Raw genomic sequence first — 16,615 nt, 5'->3', positions numbered from 1 at the left:
CAGGGACAGGGTACTGAATTTGGATGATCAGCCATGATCTCATTGAATGGCGGAGCAGGCTCGAGGGGCCGAATGGCCGACTCCTGCTCCTATCTTCTATGTAGGACAGAGGCTGTGGCTCACCTCCTGACCACCCCTGGGTGGGAAAGCAAGTTGCGCAGAGGACTCAAAGAACCTGCAAAGGGATATAGACAGACTAACTGAGTGGACAAACATTTGGCAGATGGAGTATAATGTGGGGACGTGCGAGGTTATCCACATTGGCAGGAAAAATAAAAAAACAAATTATTATTTAAATGGAGCGAGATTACAAAATGCTACAGTTCGGAGGGACCTGGGGGTCCTTGTGCACGAAACACAAAAAGTTAGCATGCAGGTGCAGCAAGTCATCAAAAAGGCAAATAGAATGTTGGCCTTTATTTCGAGGGGGTTGGAGTATAAAAGTAGGGAAGTCTTGCTACAACTGTACAGGGCGTTGGTGAGACCGCACCTTGAGTACTGCGTACAGTTTTGGTCTCCTTATTTAAGGAAGGATATACTTGCATTGGAGGCAGTTCAGAGACGATTCACGAGGTTAATTCCAGAGATGAGGGGGTTTGACTTATGAGGAAAGGTTGAGCAGGTTGGGCCTATACTCATTGGAGTTTAGAAGAATGAGAGAGGATCTTATTGAAACATTGATATACCTATCAATTCATCCAATGAAAAGCGGCGAGTTAAGATAGTAACTATAGGTTTTTATTGGCTAAATAACAGAGCCCACCCTCGTGGGTGATCGGGTCCAACAAGGAGGAATACCAGCCAGTCGACCACCTTTATACCTGGGCAAGCAGGCGGAGTCATGGGCGGAGTCAGCTGTGGTCAGCCCAGGTATAACAGCGTGACAAGAGGTGACCTTGTGTAGTGATACAACAGTGCAAACAGTGATAACCATAGTGTAATGATATAAACAGTGATAACCATAGTGTAACGATAGTGAACGATAAAAGTGGTTTACCACATTCACCCCTTGTTTAGATTTGAGTCCGGCGGGGTGAAGTGTGCTACCAGTTCGGGTATGTCAGTCTGTCCGGAGGCCTCGTAAGTCTCTCTGATCGGCGCAGCAGCGGCGGCGGTGATGCAGTATCCGATGTTAATGCTGGTGTCTGCGTGGTCGGCGAAGGCTCGTGGGGTTCCGGCATGCCATCTACCTGGGGTGGATTTGGGGGGGTGGGTAACGGTGGTGTCTCAGGGGTGCCCGAGGGTGCAAGGTCTCTAAGGAGACCGTGTCCTCCCGCCCGTCTGGGTATGCCACATAGGCGTACTGGGGGTTGGCGTGCAGGAGGTCCACCCTCTCGACCAGGGGGTCCGTTTTATGGGCCCTCACGTGCTTTCGCAGCAAGACGGGCCCCGGAGAAGTCAGCCATGTTGGTAGCGAGGTTCCCGTAGTCGACTTCCTGGGGAAAACAAACATTCGTTCATGGGGGGTGGCGTTAATGGCCGTGCAAAGCAGTGACCGGATGGAATGCATCGCTGCCGGGAGGACTTCCTGCCAGCGAGAGGTTGGCAGGCCCTTAGACTTTAAGGCTAAGAGAACGGCCTTCCAGACAGTCGCGTTCTCTCTTTCCACCCGGCCGTTCCCTCGGGGGTTGTAGCTGGTGGTCCTGCTTGCAGCAATGCCTCTCGCTAGTAGGAACTGGCGAAGTTCCTCGCTCATGAAGGATGAGCCCCGGTCGCTATGTATATAGTTCGGGAATCCGAACAAGGCGAAGAGGTCGTTCAGGCATTTGATGACCGTGGTACTGGTCATGTCTGGGCAGGGGAAGGCAAAGGGGAAACGGGAGTACTCATCAATGATGTTGAGGAAGTACACATTACGGTCAGAGGACGGGAGGGGCCCCTTAAAATCGATGCTCAAGCGCTCGAAGGGGCGGGTGGCCTTGATCAGGCTTGCTCTGTCCGGCCTAAAGAAATGCGGTTTGCATTCGGCACAGGTTTGGCAGTTCCTGGTCATGGTCCTGACCTCCTCGATGGAGTAGGGCAGGTTGCGGGCCTTAATGAAGTGGTAAAGTCTGGTGACCCCGGGGTGGCAGAGGTCGTTGTGGAGGGTCTGCAGTCTATCAATTTGCGCGTTGGCGCATGTACTTCGTGATAGAGCATCTGGGGGTTCGTTCAGTTTACCAGGTCGGTACAAGATATCATAATCATAGGTGGAGAGCTCGATTCTCCACCTCAAGATCTTGTCGTTCTTGATTTTGCCCCTCAGCTTGTTATTAAACATAAAAGCGACTGAACGCTGGTCGGTGAGGAGGGTAAATCGTTTGCCTGCCAGGTAATGCCTCCAGCGTCGTACTGCCTCCACGATCGCCTGGGCCTCCTTCTCGTCCGAAGAGTGTCGGATCTCAGGGCCCTGGAGGGTCCTTGAGAAGAAGGCCACAGGTCTCCCCGCCTGGTTAAGGGTTGCAGCTAGGGCGAAGTCGGATGCATCGCTCTCCACTTGGAAAGGGATAGACTCATCCACCGCGTGCATTGTGGCCTTAGCAATGTCTCCCTTTATGAGGGAGAAGGCTGCGCACGCTTCTGCCGTCAGGGGGAAGGAGGTGGACTTCATGAGGGGTCTGGCTTTGTCCGCATAATTCAGCACCCATTGGGCATAGTAGGCGAAGAGCCCCAGGGTTCTCTTCAGCGCCTTTGGACAGTGGGGGAGGGGTAGCTCCATGAGGGGGCGCATTCTTTCAGGGTCGGGGCCGATGACCCCGTTCTCTACTACGCAGCCGAGGATGGCGAGACGCGAGATGTTAAACACACATTTCTCCTTATTGTAAGTGAGTTTCAGCCGTTCGGCCGTACGGAGGAATTTCTCCAGATGAACATCGTGGTCCTGCCGGTCGCGGCTGCAGATGGTGACGTTATCTAGATAAGGGAACGTGGCCTGCAGCCCGTTCTGGTCAACCATCCGGTCCATCTCCCTTTGGAAGACCGAAACCCCGTTGGTGACGCCAAAGGGAACCCTAAGGAAGTGGTAGAGGCGGCCATTCGCCTCGAAGGCGGTATACTGGCGGTCCTCAGGGCGGATAGGGAGTTGGTGGTAGGCCGACTTAAGGTCGATGGTAGAGAATACTCAGTACTGTGCAATCTGATTGACCATATCAGATATGCAGGGAAGGGGGTATGCGTCCAGCTGGGTGTACCGGTTTATGGTTTGGCTGTAGTCGATGACCAGGCGGTTTTTATTGCCGGTCTTAACGACTACGACCTGGGCACGCCAGGGGCTGTTGCTCCTCTCGATGATGCCCTCCTTCAGGAGACGCTGCACCTCAGAGCTAATAAAAGCTCTGTCCCCGGCGCTGTACCGCCTGCTCTTGGTGGCGACGGGTTTACAGTCGCGGGTGAGGTTAGCGAACAGGGAGGGGGCGGGACCTTGAGGGTGGATAGGCCGCAGGTGGTGTGCGGTGGGCGGTTTAAAGGCTGCTGGTTGTCGACTGTGAGTGGGGGGAGGGGTCCACCATATGCCAAAGTGACACTTTGAAGGTGGGATTGGAAGTCCAGCCCTAGTAGGATGGCAGCGCAGAGCTGGGGCAGGACGAGGAGTTTAAAATTTTTATACTCCGTGCCCCTAACCGACAGGGTCACAACACAGTAGCCGCTGATGTCTGTAGAATGGGACCTCGGCGCCATCGAGATCCGGTTGCGCGTTGGCCGGACAGTGAGGGAGTAGTGGCTCACCGTGTCTGGATGGATGAAACTCTCCGTGCTTCCGCTGTCGAACAGGCAGGTCGTGGCGTGGCAGTTTACTTTGATGTCCATCATGGACTTGGACAGGTGATGCGGGCGAGCTTGGTCCAGTGTGACGGAGGCTAGTGTATGGCTGAGCGAGCTGCTGTAGTCTGCGGGTGAGGCAGTGGTCGGGTCTGGAGACAAGGTGGCGGTCGAGTGTGGTGGACAAAATGGCGGCGTCCACGAGGTTGAATAAAATGGCGGAGAAGATGGCCGCCCCCACAACTCACATGAGGCACTGCTGGTGTCTGTGGCCTTGATCAAAGATGGCCGCCCCCACGACTCACGCGAGGGGATACTGGCATTTGTGGCCTTGATGAAAGATGGCCGCCCCCACAACTCGCATGAGGCACTGCTGGCGTCTGTGGCTCTCCCCCTGCAGGCCTTAGCGAAGTGGCCTTTCTTGTGGCAATCGGAGCAAGTCGCGTTTCTTGCAGGGCAGCGCGTCCTCGGGTGTTTCGCCTGGCCACAGAAGAAGCCGCCGGCGGCCGGATCGCGGGGCTCCGATGTTGCAGCCGGTACCGGGGGTGGCGGTCCCGATCGGTTCTGGGACGCCGACGCTGAGGTAGGTCCCAGAGGCGGCGGTGCGAGGGGTATTGCGGCCGGGGTCGGGCCGGAGTCCCAGGGTCGCGCAGCACAGTACCTGGAATACGCCTCGAGGTCCCGATGGGCCACTTCCAGAGAGCGAGCGAGGGCTGCAGTTGTATTCAGGTCGAGGTCCTTTGATTCGAGCAGTCTTTGCTGTGAGTAGTCGGACCGAAGGCCTTTCACGAAGGCATCGCGGATATTCCCTTCAGTATTTTCTGCAGCCGTTACAGCTTTAAAGTCACAGTCCCTGCCGAGTGTTTGTAGCGCCCGTAAAAATTCATCTACAGACTCTCCTGGCTGTTGCGAGCGGGATCTTAGGAGATGTCTGGCATACATAGAATTTACCGGGCTCCGGTACTGCTCTTTCAGCAGGTTGAGGGCGTCCTCGTATGTAGCAAGGTCCTGGATGATTGCAAATACTTTAGGGCTCACTTGGGCGGTCAGAACTCTTAGTTTGGATCCCGGAGGCACGCCGGATTCTCCCAGGTAGGATTCGAAACAGCTCAGCCAGTGTTTGAAGTCGAGGGCTGAGTTCGCTGCCTGTGGGTTTAGATCCAGGTACGGCGGTCGGAGGGCTCGCAGCCAGGCCAGCTGCTGTGGCTGTTGTAGCTGGCCGTTTGGCTGCTCCGATCCACTCATTTCAAAATTTAGCCAATAAAATTGATATACCTATCAATTCATCCAATGAAAAGCGGCGAGTTAAGATAGTAACTATGGGTTTTTATTGGCTAAATAACAGAGCCCACCCTCGTGGGTGAGCGGGTCCAACAAGGAGGAATACCAGCCAGTCGACCACCTTTATACCTGGGCAAGCAGGCGGAGTCAGCTGTGGTCAGCCCAGGTATAACAGCGTGACAAGAGGTGACCTTGTGTAGTGATACAACAGTGTAAACAGTGATAACCATAGTGTAACGATATAAACAGTGATAACCATAGTGTAACGATATAAACAGTGATAACCATAGTGTAACGATAGCGAACGATAAAAGTGGTTTACCACAAACATAAAAGATACCGAGGGGGCTCGAGAAGGTAGACGCAGAGAGGATGTTTCCCCTCGTGGGGAAATCTAGAACTCGGGGGCACAGTCTCAGAATAAAGGGTCGCCCCTTTAGAACTGAGATGAGGAGGAATTTCTTCTCTCAGAGGGTCGTAAATCTGTGGAATTCTCTGCCCCAGAGAGCCGTGGAGGCTGGGTCATTAAATACATTTAAGGTGGAGATAGACAGATTATTGCAAGATAAGGGAGTGAAGGGTTATGGGGAGCGGGCGGGGAAGTGGCTTTGAGCCCAAGATCAGCCATGATCTTATTGAATGGTGGAGCAGGCTCGAGGGGCCAAGTGACCTATTCCTGCTCCTATTTCTCATGTTACTATGACCCCTCGAAGCCTCTGCACCATCCAAAAGGCTCAGGTCAGGACGCGCTGTAACTCCCACCGCTGGCCGGGATGGGTGCTGCCGCAGCTACAATTGAGAAACTCGACACCAATCCAGGACAGTGCAGTTCGCTCGATCGGTACCCCGGCAACCAGACTGCCAAGCCCAACCACCACCACCACCGAGACACGGAGGTCGCAGTGCGCAAGGTCTGCAGGATGCATCGCAGCAGCTCATCAAGGTTACTTCGACAGCACCACCCCCGCCCTCCGAGGTCAAGATGTGGGAACGCCGCCAGCTCCAAGTTCCCCTCCAAATCACACACTTGGACACACGTTGCTGTTCCTTCAATATCACGGGGTCAGTATCCTGCAAATCCCCATCGAACACCATCGGCGCAAACTTCAAGCAGGCCTACCACCACCTTCGCAGCACAATGGAGGCTGAGAGTTAAAGGTCGCCTTGCCAGCCTTACCCACGCCGCGAGAACAATTTAAGTTTCCTGATTTAGGATGCTGCAACAAGGCAACAGCTCCAAGAAGATCCCATTCCAAACCACCAGGTCCATATGATTCAAACAGGATAGAGAGAACGAGAGAGAGAGAATGAGAGCAAGAGAGTGGAACAAGAACGAGAGCATGTGAGTGAGAGCGCGCGCGCGAGCGACAGCACGAGCGCAAGAGAGAGAACGAGAGCAAGTGAAAAGAAAACGAGCGCAAGAGAGAGAACGAGAGCAAGTGAAAAGAAAACGAGCGCAAGAGAGAGAACGAGAGCAAGTGAAAAGAAAACGAGAGCGAGAGAGAGAACGAGAACGAAAGAAAGTGAACGAAAGACAGCATGAGCGTGCGAGAGCGAGCGAGAGAGAGAACGAGAGCAAGTGAATGAGAGCAAGAAAACGAGAGCGAGAGAACGAAAGAAAGCGAACAAGAGCGAGAGCGAGAAGCCTTCTCTTCCCCCGCAGAGAGGCATGTCAGATAAGATCACCATCACAGATGTCACAGCTCTGTAAACCAGAAAGTACATACTTCAAGAAGACACTCCCTTCCTGTCAGTGGACAATAATATTTTTCAAACGACACATGCACACACACCACTTGGCACAACCTTCCGCTTTTGTTTGCCCTCCAAGTCATGTGAAACACAGTCAGGTGGCACAACAGCTACAGGCCACTGGTGCTGGCAATTACCACCCCAAGCCCCTGCCACTCCTGCTGGCTCCTCACACCCAAATACAGTGCTGGGACCCCGAGCACAGCACTACAATGTCCATAAATAAAGACAAACTCTGCTCGTACTGGGGGAAGGGGACAGAATGGGAGTAAAGAACAGTGATATCGGGCTGCGCCTGCTGCGCTGTGACGACTGGTGCGGGGACCACTGCGTACAGTTCTGGGCACGGTGCTATTGAAAGGGACGTTCTTGCCCTGGAGGGAGTGCAGTGAAGAGCAATAGGAACGATTCCGAATGTGAGGGAGACAAAGGGAAACGGTGCACACTGGGGGCGTAGCTGTACCTGGACGTCCAGAGCCACGCCAGGACCCTTACCCTGAATAAACAGAGACCCTGTACAGTAACCCATACCCTGAATAAACAGGGACCCTGTACAGTGACCCTTACCCTGAATAAACAGGGACAGTGTACAGTGACCCTTACCCTGAATAAACAGGGACAGTGTACAGTGACCCTTACCCTGAATAAACAGGGACCGTGTAGTGACCCTTACCCTGAATAAACAGGGACCCTGTACAGTAACCCATACCCTGAATACACAGTGACTGTGTACAGTGATCCTTATCCTGAATAAACAGGGACCGTGTACAGTGACCCTTACCCTGAATAAACAGGGTCCATGTACAGTGACCCTTACCCTGAATAAACAGGGACCCTGTACAGTAACCCATACCCTGAATACACAGTGACCGTGTACAGTGACCCTTACCCTGAATAAACAGGGACCGTGTACAGTGACCCATACCCTGAATAAACAGGGACCGTGTACAGTGACCCTTACCCTGAATAAACAAGGACCGTGTACAGTGACCCTTACCCTGAATACACAGTGACCGTGTAGTGACCCTTACCCTGAATAAACAGGGTCCGTGTACAGTGACCCTTACCCTGAATAAACAGGGTCCGTGTACAGTGACCCTTACCCTGAATAAACAGGGACTGTGTACAGTGACCCTTACCCTGAATAAACAGGGGCCCTGTACAGTGACCTTTACCCTGAATAAACAGGGGCCGTGTACAGTGACCCTTACCCTGAATAAACAGGGGCCCTGTACAGTGACCTTTACCCTGAATAAACAGGGACCGTGTACAGTGACCCTTACCCTGAATAAACAGGGACCGTGTACAGTGACCCATACCCTGAACATACAGGGACCCTGTACAGTGACCCTTACCCTGAATAAACAGGGACTCTGTACAGTGACCCTTACCCTGAATACACAGGGACTGTGTACAGTGACCCTTACCCGGAATAAACAGGGACCCTGTACAGTGAACCTTACCCTGAATAAACAGGGACCGTGTACAGTGACCCTTACCCTGAATAAACAGGGACCGTGTAGTGATCCTTATCCTGAATAAACAGGGTCCGTGTACAGTGACCCTTATCCTGAATAAACAGGGTCCGTGTACAGTGACCCTTACCCTGAATAAACAGGGACCGTGTACAGTGACCCTTACCCTGAATAAACAGGGACCGTGTACAGTGAACCTTACCCTGAATAAACAGGGACCGTGTACAGTGACCCTTACCCTGAATACACAGGGACAGTGTACAGTGACCCTTACCCTGAATAAACAGGGACCGTGTACAGTGACCCATACCATGAATAAACAGGGACCCTCTACAGTGACCCTTACCCTGAATAAACAGGGACCGTGTACAGTGACCCTTACCCTGAATAAACAGGGACCGTGTACAGTGACCCTTACCCTGAACAAACAGGAACCGTGTACAGTGACCCTTACCCTGAATAAACAGGGACCGTGTACAGTGATCCTTATCCTGAATAAACAGCGACCGTGTACAGTGACCCTTACCCTGAATAAACAGGGACTCTGTACAGTGACCCTTACCCTGAATACACAGGGACTGTGTACAGTGACCCTTACCCGGAATAAACAGGGACCCTGTACAGTGACCCTTACCCTGAATAAACAGGGACCGTGTACAGTGACCCTTACCCTGAATAAACAGGGACCGTGTAGTGACCCTTACCCTGAATAAACAGGGACCGTGTACAGTGAACCTTACCCTGAATAAACAGGGACCGTGTACAGTGACCCTTACCCTGAATAAACAGGGACCGTGTACAGTGATCCTTATCCTGAATAAACAGGGTCCGTGTACAGTGACCCTTATCCTGAATAAACAGGGTCCGTGCACAGTAACCCTTACCCTGAATAAACAGGGACCGTGTACAGTGACCCTTACCCTGAATAAACAGAGACCGTGTACAGTGACCCTTACCCTGAATAAACACGGACCGTGTACAGTGACCCTTACCCTGAATAAACAGGGACCGTGTACAGTGACCCATACCATGAATAAACAGGGACCCTCTACAGTGACCCTTACCCTGAATAAACAGGGACCGTGTACAGTGACCCTTACCCTGAATAAACAGGGACCGTGTACAGTGACCCTTACCCTGAATAAACAGGATCCGTGTACAGTGACCCTTACCCTGAATAAACAGGGACCGTGTACAGTGACCCTCACCCTGAATAAACAGTGACCGTGTACAGTGACCCTTACCCCTGAATAAACAGGGACCGTGTACAGTGACCCTTACCCTGAATAAACAGGGACCGTGTACAGTGACCCTTACCCTGAATAAACAGGGTCCGTGTACAGTGACCCATACCCTGAATAAACAGGGACCGTGTACAGTGATCCTTACCCTGAATAAACAGGGTCCGTGTACAGTGACCCATACCATGAATAAACAAGGACTCTCGACCCTCAATAAATACTGGGATTGAACGGTTAATCTTTACCCTGCTGAATGGCCACGGTAAACACGAGGGGCATTGATGAATAACGGCGTTATCGGGGCAGGAATGTAACTCACATGACAGTATGATGTCCCGGGCTCGCCAGAGGTTCAGGCTGGTGAGGATATGCAGCAGCTGGCCCACTGTCCCATTGCGGTTTATCCAGTGCCACATGACGTTCTGCGTGCGACCGGGCTCCCCTCTGTTCTCCAGCAAGCGAAGTTCGGTCATGTCGCTGACAATGCAGGATGCTGAAAGATCATTAAAAAATAATGTAAATCCCCTTTTTTTTGGATCTCAACTGCATAATGTACAGTTCCCCAGCCAGCGCGAGGCCAGACGGCCAACTCCCAGTCCCCTGATCCGGGTCTGTGTCCAGGAGCAGAGAGAGATTCACCCATACGACGGGCATCACCGTTAGCTGCTATCCCGAATGTTTTCAAGGATGCGAAATGCCCGACCAGAAGCACTGCTGGGAGCAGAATCCATCGTCGCTTTTAGACGGGACGTGTAAATTTTATAATTCTGAGAGGAATAAAGGTGGCGGACCGACGCACACGGTGCAAAACATCGCCAAGGTGGAAACTGGTACCAGTGGAGAGGCGGTGAATCGAGCGGGAGTCCTTGGGCAATGTCAAGTGTGAGTCAGGAATGCTGGAGAGCGCAGGAGGCGATTAGAGACCGAGGCAAGGCGAGGAGAGAGCGAGACGGCCCACATCTTTAAAGAGCTGCGAAAGAATGAGCTGGAGTGGGAGACATGTGGGTGGAGAGAGAGAGACAGAGAGAGAGAGAGACAGCAACACACTAAGGCCAGAGCAATACCAAATATGCAAAAAACTGGAAAAGCTCGAAATGGCCATAAAAGATAACCAAAACCCGCTAGACTCCATAATAACAGAAAAAGAGCTATTTGAAAAACTCAAGGACCTGCGACCAGGAAAAGCTTGCGGTGCAGACGGCATACTAAGCGAGATGATTAAATACACAGACGATAAAATGAAACTGGCTATCCTAAAACTCTTCAACTTGGTTCTGAGTGTCGGTTACTTCCCCGATATCTGGAACAAAGGACTCATAACGCCCATATACAAAAGTGGGGACAAAGCCGACCCAAATAACTATCGAGGCATCTGTGTAAACAGTAACCTGGGGAAGGTATTCTGTAGTATCATAAACAAAAGACTTATAAACTTCCTTGAGGAGCAGAATGTCTTGAGTAAAAGCCAAATTGGATTCCTACCAAACTATAGAACATCAGATCATATCTTCACCCTACAGACCCTAATTGACAAACATGTTCATCAAAACAAAAGCAAAATTTTCGCCTGCTTTATAGATTTCCAGAAGGCTTTTGATTCCATCTGGCACGACGGTCTATTCCTGAATCTTATCGAAAGTGGGGTAGGGGGAAAAACATATGATGTAATTAAATCAATGTATACAAACAATAAATGTGCAGTTAAAATTGGAGACAAACAAACAAAATACTTCCCACAGGGGCGTGGTGTGACGCAGGGCTCGCCCATCTCACCGACACACTTTAATATTTACATAAATGAATTGGCAAAACTACTTGAACAATCTACAGCACCCGGCCTCACCCTATATGAATCCAAGGTTAAATTCCTCCTCTATGCAGATGACCTGGTTCTGCCGTCAGCAACTAAGGAGGGTCTACAGCAGAACCTGGATCTGCTCGAGTCGTTCTGCCAGACCTGGGCCCTGACAATAAACCCCCAAAAAACCAAAGTCCTTGTGTTCCAGCAAAGATCCAGACATCAGAGACCCAAAATAAATTTCACACTAGGAACTAAAATTGAACAAACCACTAACTACACATACTTGGGCTTAAAAATCAGTTCTGTGGAAAATTTTCATCTGGCTGTGAATGAACTGAAAGAGAAAGCAAGAAGGGCTTTCTATGCCATTAAAAAATCAATCCAAATAGAAATCCCAATTAGCATTTGGCTCAAAATTTTTAAATCAGTAATTGAACCAATTGCACGCTATGGCAGTGAGGTGTGGGGACCGCTAACACAACAAGAATTTGCAAAATGGGACAAACACCCAATTGAGATCCTACATGCAGAATTCTGTAAAAGTATCCTCCGGACTCAAAGGAAAACCGTAAACAATGCATGCAGGGCAGAACTAGGCCAATATCCATTAATAATCACTATCCAAAAAAGAGCCACCAAATTTTGGAAACACCTAAAAATGAGCAACCCCCACTGCTATCATTACGAAGCCCTGAAATGCCAAGAGAGGACCATAAAAAAGAACACCCTCAGTCAACTAGTCCTGGGACTCAGTGAAGTAACTACTAACACTACTAACAATAACCAGCCCCAGGACAGTGACAGCGTAACACAAAGAATTCGACCCAACACAATCGTCACTAAGCAAAAGGAAAAATATCTGTCATATTGGACAGAAACAACAAAAACCCAAAACAAACTCAATTGCTACTTGGCCCTAAACAGACAATACAACATGGCTGATTACCTGACCATGGTAAAGTATAGCAAACTGAGAAAAACCATGACAATGTACAGACTTAGTGAGCATAGCCTGGCGATCGAAAAAGGTAGACACAGGCAGACCCGGCTACCAAGAGAGGACAGGATATGCTCTGATTGCAGTCAGGGAGTGGTGGAGACAGAGATGCACTTCCTCACAGCTTATAGAAAATATCAGGGCATAAGGGAGAATTTCTACCCAAAATTCACAAAAATATGCCCGGAATTCAGAAATTTGAATGACGACGAAAAACTCCCATACCTTCTAGGGGAAGACAGAAATTGTGTAACCTTAGCGGCACACTATGTTACAGCTTGCCATAAACAGAGGGACAACCACTAAATATAAGAGAAGAGTAGATACAAATTATACGAATGTATATTTATACACTCAGGGATATATCTGTTTATACACTGTATGGATAGATCTGTGTTTATGTGTTCAACCATAAATGTTTTTCGATGCTTTGGCAACATAAGATGTACCTTGTCATGCCAATAAAGCGATTTGAATTGAATTGATTTGAATTGAATTGAATTGAGAGAGGGCGCGAGGCGGAGGGAGGGGGCGCGGCGGAGGGAGGGGGCGAGGCGGAGGGAGGGGGCAGAGGCGGAGGGAGGGGGCAGAGGCGGAGGGAGGGGGCAGAGGCGGAGGGAGGGGGCAGAGGCGGAGGGAGGGGGCAGAGGCGGAGGGAGGGGGCAGAGACGGAGGGAGGGGGCAGAGACGGAGGGAGGGGGCAGAGACGGAGGGAGGGGGCAGAGACGGAGAGAGAGGGCAGAGACGGAGAGAGAGGGCAGAGACGGAGAGAGAGGGCAGAGACGGAGAGAGAGGGCAGAGACGGAGAGAGAGGGGCAGAGACGGAGAGAGGGGGCAGAGACGGAGAGAGGGGGCAGAGACGGAGAGAGGGGGCAGAGACGGAGAGAGGGGGCAGAGACGGAGAGAGGGGGCAGAGACGGAGAGAGGGGGCAGAGACGGAGAGAGGGGGCAGAGACGGAGAGAGAGGGCAGAGACGGAGAGAGAGGGCAGAGACGGAGAGAGAGGGCAGAGACGGAGAGAGAGGGCAGAGACGGAGAGAGGGCAGAGACGGAGAGAGAGGGCAGAGACGGAGAGAGAGGGCAGAGACGGAGAGAGAGGGCAGAGACGGAGAGAGAGGGCAGAGACGGAGAGAGAGGGCAGAGACGGAGAGAGAGGGCAGAGACGGAGAGAGAGGGCAGAGACGGAGAGAGAGGGCAGAGACGGAGAGAGAGGGCAGAGACGGAGAGAGAGGGCAGAGACGGAGAGAGAGGGCAGAGACGGAGAGAGAGGGCAGAGACGGAGAGAGAGGGCAGAGACGGAGAGAGAGGGCAGAGACGGAGAGAGAGGGCAGAGACGGAGAGAGAGGGCAGAGACGGAGAGAGAGGGCAGAGACGGAGAGAGAGGGCAGAGACGGAGAGAGAGGGCAGAGACGGAGAGAGAGGGCAGAGACGGAGAGAGAGGGCAGAGACGGAGAGAGAGGGCAGAGACGGAGAGAGAGGGCAGAGACGGAGAGAGAGGGCAGAGACGGAGAGAGAGGGCAGAGACGGAGAGAGAGGGCAGAGACGGAGAGAGAGGGCAGAGACGGAGAGAGAGGGCAGAGACGGAGAGAGAGGGCAGAGACGGAGAGAGAGGGCAGAGACGGAGAGAGAGGGCAGAGACGGAGAGAGAGGGCAGAGACGGAGAGAGAGGGCAGAGACGGAGAGAGAGGGCAGAGACGGAGAGAGAGGGCAGAGACGGAGAGAGAGGGCAGAGACGGAGAGAGAGGGCAGAGACGGAGAGAGAGGGCAGAGACGGAGAGAGAGGGCAGAGACGGAGAGAGAGGGCAGAGACGGAGAGAGAGGGCAGAGACGGAGAGAGAGGGCAGAGACGGAGAGAGAGGGCAGAGACGGAGAGAGAGGGCAGAGACGGAGAGAGAGGGCAGAGACGGAGAGAGAGGGCAGAGACGGAGAGAGAGGGCAGAGACGGAGAGAGAGGGCAGAGACGGAGAGAGAGGGCAGAGACGGAGAGAGAGGGCAGAGACGGAGAGAGAGGGCAGAGACGGAGAGAGAGGGCAGAGACGGAGAGAGAGGGCAGAGACGGAGAGAGAGGGCAGAGACGGAGAGAGAGGGCAGAGACGGAGAGAGAGGGCAGAGACGGAGAGAGAGGGCAGAGACGGAGAGAGAGGGCAGAGACGGAGAGAGAGGGCAGAGACGGAGAGAGAGGGCAGAGACGGAGAGAGAGGGCAGAGACGGAGAGAGAGGGCAGAGACGGAGAGAGAGGGCAGAGACGGAGAGAGAGGGCAGAGACGGAGAGAGAGGGCAGAGACGGAGAGAGAGGGCAGAGACGGAGAGAGAGGGCAGAGACGGAGAGAGAGGGCAGAGACGGAGAGAGAGGGCAGAGACGGAGAGAGAGGGCAGAGACGGAGAGAGAGGGCAGAGACGGAGAGAGAGGGCAGAGACGGAGAGAGAGGGCAGAGACGGAGAGAGAGGGCAGAGACGGAGAGAGAGGGCAGAGACGGAGAGAGAGGGCAGAGACGGAGAGAGAGGGCAGAGACGGAGAGAGAGGGCAGAGACGGAGAGAGAGGGCAGAGACGGAGAGAGAGGGCAGAGACGGAGAGAGAGGGCAGAGACGGAGAGAGAGGGCAGAGACGGAGAGAGAGGGCAGAGACGGAGAGAGAGGGCAGAGACGGAGAGAGAGGGCAGAGACGGAGAGAGAGGGCAGAGACGGAGAGAGAGGGCAGAGACGGAGAGAGAGGGCAGAGACGGAGAGAGAGGGCAGAGACGGAGAGAGAGGGCAGAGACGGAGAGAGAGGGCAGAGACGGAGAGAGAGGGCAGAGACGGAGAGAGAGGGCAGAGACGGAGAGAGAGGGCAGAGACGGAGAGAGAGGGCAGAGACGGAGAGAGAGGGCAGAGACGGAGAGAGAGGGCAGAGACGGAGAGAGAGGGCAGAGACGGAGAGAGAGGGCAGAGACGGAGAGAGAGGGCAGAGACGGAGAGAGAGGGCAGAGACGGAGAGAGAGGGCAGAGACGGAGAGAGAGGGCAGAGACGGAGAGAGAGGGCAGAGACGGAGAGAGAGGGCAGAGACGGAGAGAGAGGGCAGAGACGGAGAGAGAGGGCAGAGACGGAGAGAGAGGGCAGAGACGGAGAGAGAGGGCAGAGACGGAGAGAGAGGGCAGAGACGGAGAGAGAGGGCAGAGACGGAGAGAGAGGGCAGAGACGGAGAGAGAGGGCAGAGACGGAGAGAGAGGGCAGAGACGGAGAGAGAGGGCAGAGACGGAGAGAGAGGGCAGAGACGGAGAGAGAGGGCAGAGACGGAGAGAGAGGGCAGAGACGGAGAGAGAGGGCAGAGACGGAGAGAGAGGGCAGAGACGGAGAGAGAGGGCAGAGACGGAGAGAGAGGGCAGAGACGGAGAGAGAGGGCAGAGACGGAGAGAGAGGGCAGAGACGGAGAGAGAGGGCAGAGACGGAGAGAGAGGGCAGAGACGGAGAGAGAGGGCAGAGACGGAGAGAGAGGCAGAGACGGAGAGAGAGGGCAGAGACGGGGAAGAGAGGCAGAGACAAATACTGCCAAAATTGGGCTCTAACAGTAAATCTAAAGAAAACCAACATCATGATTTTTCAAAAAAGGCCCAGATGTCAGGAAAACAAATACCAGTTTACCCTCAGTGATACCACTATAGGACACACTATGAGCTACACCTACCTTGGTCTAACTATTACAGCATCAGGGAGCTTCAGCATAGCAGTGAATGCACTAAAAGAAAAAGCCCGAAGAGCCCTATATGCAATAAAAAGAAAATTCTACAACATCCAAATCCCAATCAAAATCTGGCTCAAAATATTTGACAGCATAATCCTGCCCATTGCACTGTACGGTAGTGAAGTATGGGGCCCGCTAAATCACCAAAGCTACACTAAATGGGAAAAACACACAATAGAAGCCCTACATGCAGAATTCTGCCGAAGCATCCTTCGCACCCAAAGAAAAACGCCAACAAATGCATGCAGAGCCGAACTAGGCAGATACCCACTGATAATAAACATCCAAAAACGAGCACTAAACTTCCTAAATCACCTCAAATCTAGCTCCCCAGACACCCTTCATTTCAAAGCCTTTCAGACCTAAGAGCTAAACCCAGAAAAGAGTCCCCTGAGTCAGCTGCTACGGAAACTAAGTACTCAGCCGGACCCTGACCAGCCCCAGACCAACACAGCCGTCCAAACACCAATCCGAGTGAACCAAATCATTAAAAAATGCAAAGAAACCTACCTGGAACATTGGAACAAAATAACCGAAAGCCAAAGCAGATTAGAATGTTACCGGGCCCTAAAAAGAGAATATAAACTGGCAGACTACCTCACGACCATCAG

The 16,615-nt window shown here is 52.7% G+C and overlaps 1 protein-coding gene across 1 annotated transcript in view; it reads right to left on the bottom strand.

Annotated features, from left to right (window-relative positions):
- Positions 1 to 10,000, bottom strand: part of irak1 (interleukin-1 receptor-associated kinase 1) — a 60,635-nt gene extending 50,635 nt beyond the window's left edge. Inside the window, 1 exon segment of the mRNA XM_085978801.1 lies at positions 9,807 to 10,000. Coding sequence (XP_085834927.1) covers positions 9,807 to 9,960 — 154 coding nt within the window. The 5' untranslated portion in view covers positions 9,961 to 10,000.
- Between the last annotated feature and the right edge of the window lie 6,615 nt (positions 10,001 to 16,615).

This window comes from Somniosus microcephalus, unplaced genomic scaffold (assembly GCF_052327205.1).
Source record: "Somniosus microcephalus isolate GS21.2 unplaced genomic scaffold, FLI_Smic_1.0 unresolved_chr7, whole genome shotgun sequence".
NCBI classification, from domain to species: Eukaryota; Metazoa; Chordata; class Chondrichthyes; order Squaliformes; family Somniosidae; genus Somniosus; species Somniosus microcephalus.
Note: the sequence above shows the minus strand (reverse complement) of the source record. Positions and strands in the feature narration are given on the sequence as shown.